Genomic DNA, 2650 nt, shown 5'->3' on the forward strand with positions numbered 1-2650 from the left:
TTATATATATATATATATATATATATAAATCTTAAAAATGTGAACAGACTCATTGTTGTCACAACGCCCCCTATCACTTTCTTTCCCTCTGTGTGTCCCTACATGTGGGAATCTTGAGGCACCTCACGATTTGATTCAATTATGATTCAGAAGGCAATGATTCGATTATGAAACAATTATCTATCTATAACTTTTCTCCACCAAAATGCATTTATAAGTAAAGAGAAGATCAGTATATTTGATTAACTTTTATTGAAAACATAAAAATTCTCACATAAAAAAATATTAATCAAAAATCTTTCACAGTACCAAAAGGTAAAACTTTTCCCTGAACTCAACAACTTTAAATAAGATAAGTTAAGACCAGTTTTAATGGAACGCCCCTTTAACTTGCGTCAAACAAAAGTGTGTAGCTAGCTGCACGTTGTGATTTCACAAATTTGTTGTGTTGCAAACATAGTTAATTATGGTGTGACATAACTTACACACCGCATGACTTTTATCCATTGATCTTTGACACCATGAAAGCCAAAAGGCTTCCAAATGGAACCTTTAAGTGAAGTCGGGCCAGTCGGATGACGAGATCTGGAAGGTCAGCGATGTTTGGGTGCTCTTCAAAAGGGAAAAATGCTTCGCGTTTAGTTACGGTTGTTACTTTTATTTTCAATAATTTAAAATTTTTTGATTATTTACATTAAATAATTCAGAATTGTTTATGGATCATAATTGATTCATCTCACTAGTGCCAAGTGTGGCATGTGTGCCTCAGGTTTGTGACCCCTGATCTAGTTCCAACAAATAAATGCAGCATTTCCCACTTGACAAGTTTTTATTAAAAATACTGTGGAAAGGTCTTAATAAACAGTAAAAAGACTTGATTTTTAAGATTTATTTCAAGATTAATGTTTTGTTTTGCAGGCTTTGTGCATTTCAGGTAAATTCATGCTAAAAGGTCATTTGTAAGTTCTCAATAAACACTGAACCTTGAACTTTAACATTTTTTATTATATCCCAGTGAGTATCTGAGTTTGATACTGCTGCTGTTAAGTAAAACCAAATGATAATGAATTAAATTATAGCATAGTACAACCTGCTGTTAAATGTTTCCATCATTTTACTCCTTCTGAACATTCACAGTACACTACGATGATGTATTTCAATCTGAAAAGCTCAGTCCATGCTTTGCTTGTATGACTTGACACATTACTGAACATATTTACAGGAAAAAATATGAAATCTAACCATGTGCGTTTTTCTCATTCTTTTTTTCTTAGATTGCACTGATGACAGTCACACTATTCCCCATCCGGCTTTTCATGGCTGCGTTCATGATGTTACTGGCTTGGCCTTTTGCCTTTCTCGCCACAATAGGTCGCTCAGAGACCACTGTTGAGCCGCAGTGCCTCTGGAGAAGGTGAGTGCTTCAGTGAGCATCTGTGCATCTTTTTTTTTTATATTAAAAAAAAAAAACTAAATTCTTGACATGCAAGAGCAAGTCTGCAATTTTTTCCGCCCTTCAGATATGAATAAAGCTTTGTACAATCACATTACAATCAATCAAACTGCTTTCACCGCCAGTTAATAACAAGTCTTGATTTATTGAATATGATTTGGCCTTGAAAGCCTTGTTTGTAATACAGCAGCCAAAGCATGACTTAAACTGATTGTCTGAAACACTTAAAAAAAACATTTTATCTTTTTTCTTCTACTTAAGTCTAATCCTAGAAAAGCTCAAATCTAAGCAGTTTGTACTAAAAACATTTGATATGTAGCACATCATAGTTGGGGAAAAAAGGCAGGGAGAGAATTTTAACGTTTGTATAAATGGTGTTTGAGGCGTTTTCTTTTTGTTTTCCGACTACATTTATCATTGTTTATCCTACATCTCTAAACACTACCACGGTATATGTATCAAATCTTTTTTTTCTTTAGAAAAAGAAAACCTGAATTTTTGTAGGCTAATAAATCTTTTCAGCACAGACCACTTTGAACAATTTTTTTTTTCTTTTCCTCTAAATTTTCATTTTTAATGTTTTATTTTTTTTCTTCCACAACTTTCTTTTCAGACTGGTGGACATCATTCTGAGACTCATCATGCGGGCCATGTGGTTTGCAGGAGGTTTCCATTGGATGACCATAAAAGGGCAAAGGGCATTACCTACAGAAGCACCCATCCTCACCTTGGCGCCCCATTCATCCTACTTCGATGCCATCCCAGTCACAATGACGATGTCCTCTATCGTCATGAAGGCAGAAAGCAAGGATATACCTCTCTGGGGCAGTAAGTAGAAAACCCCAGTTGATTTGTGTTGGTTTTCTTTGCTTTGGGCGATACATGTTCAAGCAGTTGCATTTCTAATCTTGATATTTGTTTGTATGCATATGTGCGTGCCAACTGTAGTTGTATTGTGCACATGGTGACAAGATTGCATGTGAAGATTTTTGGAGCCTACAGGTATGATTGTAACACTTGAGTATGCGTGTGTGGACAGGCCCCGCCCCTTTAAGCTAACATTTACACCAGATAGTAATGATGATAATCCTTCAGCAATTTGTTGCTTATTGATTGTACCTTCCCCAGCACTTCTGTAATCATCCTCCAATTTCCTTAACCCCCCTTTCCCCCATCTCTTCTTTATACCTTGTTTCT

The 2650-nt window shown here is 35.6% G+C and overlaps 1 protein-coding gene across 1 annotated transcript in view; it reads left to right on the top strand.

The window, feature by feature from the left end:
• LOC112143531 (lysophosphatidylcholine acyltransferase 1) overlaps positions 1-2650 on the top strand; it is a 24090-nt gene that overhangs the window by 10468 nt on the left and 10972 nt on the right. Inside the window, exons 2-3 of the mRNA XM_024267575.2 lie at positions 1275-1414; positions 2067-2281. Coding sequence (XP_024123343.1) covers positions 1275-1414; positions 2067-2281 — 355 coding nt within the window. The remainder of the gene's footprint in view (positions 1-1274; positions 1415-2066; positions 2282-2650) is intronic.

This window comes from Oryzias melastigma, linkage group LG16 (assembly GCF_002922805.2).
Source record: "Oryzias melastigma strain HK-1 linkage group LG16, ASM292280v2, whole genome shotgun sequence".
In the NCBI taxonomy this organism is placed as follows: Eukaryota; Metazoa; Chordata; class Actinopteri; order Beloniformes; family Adrianichthyidae; genus Oryzias; species Oryzias melastigma.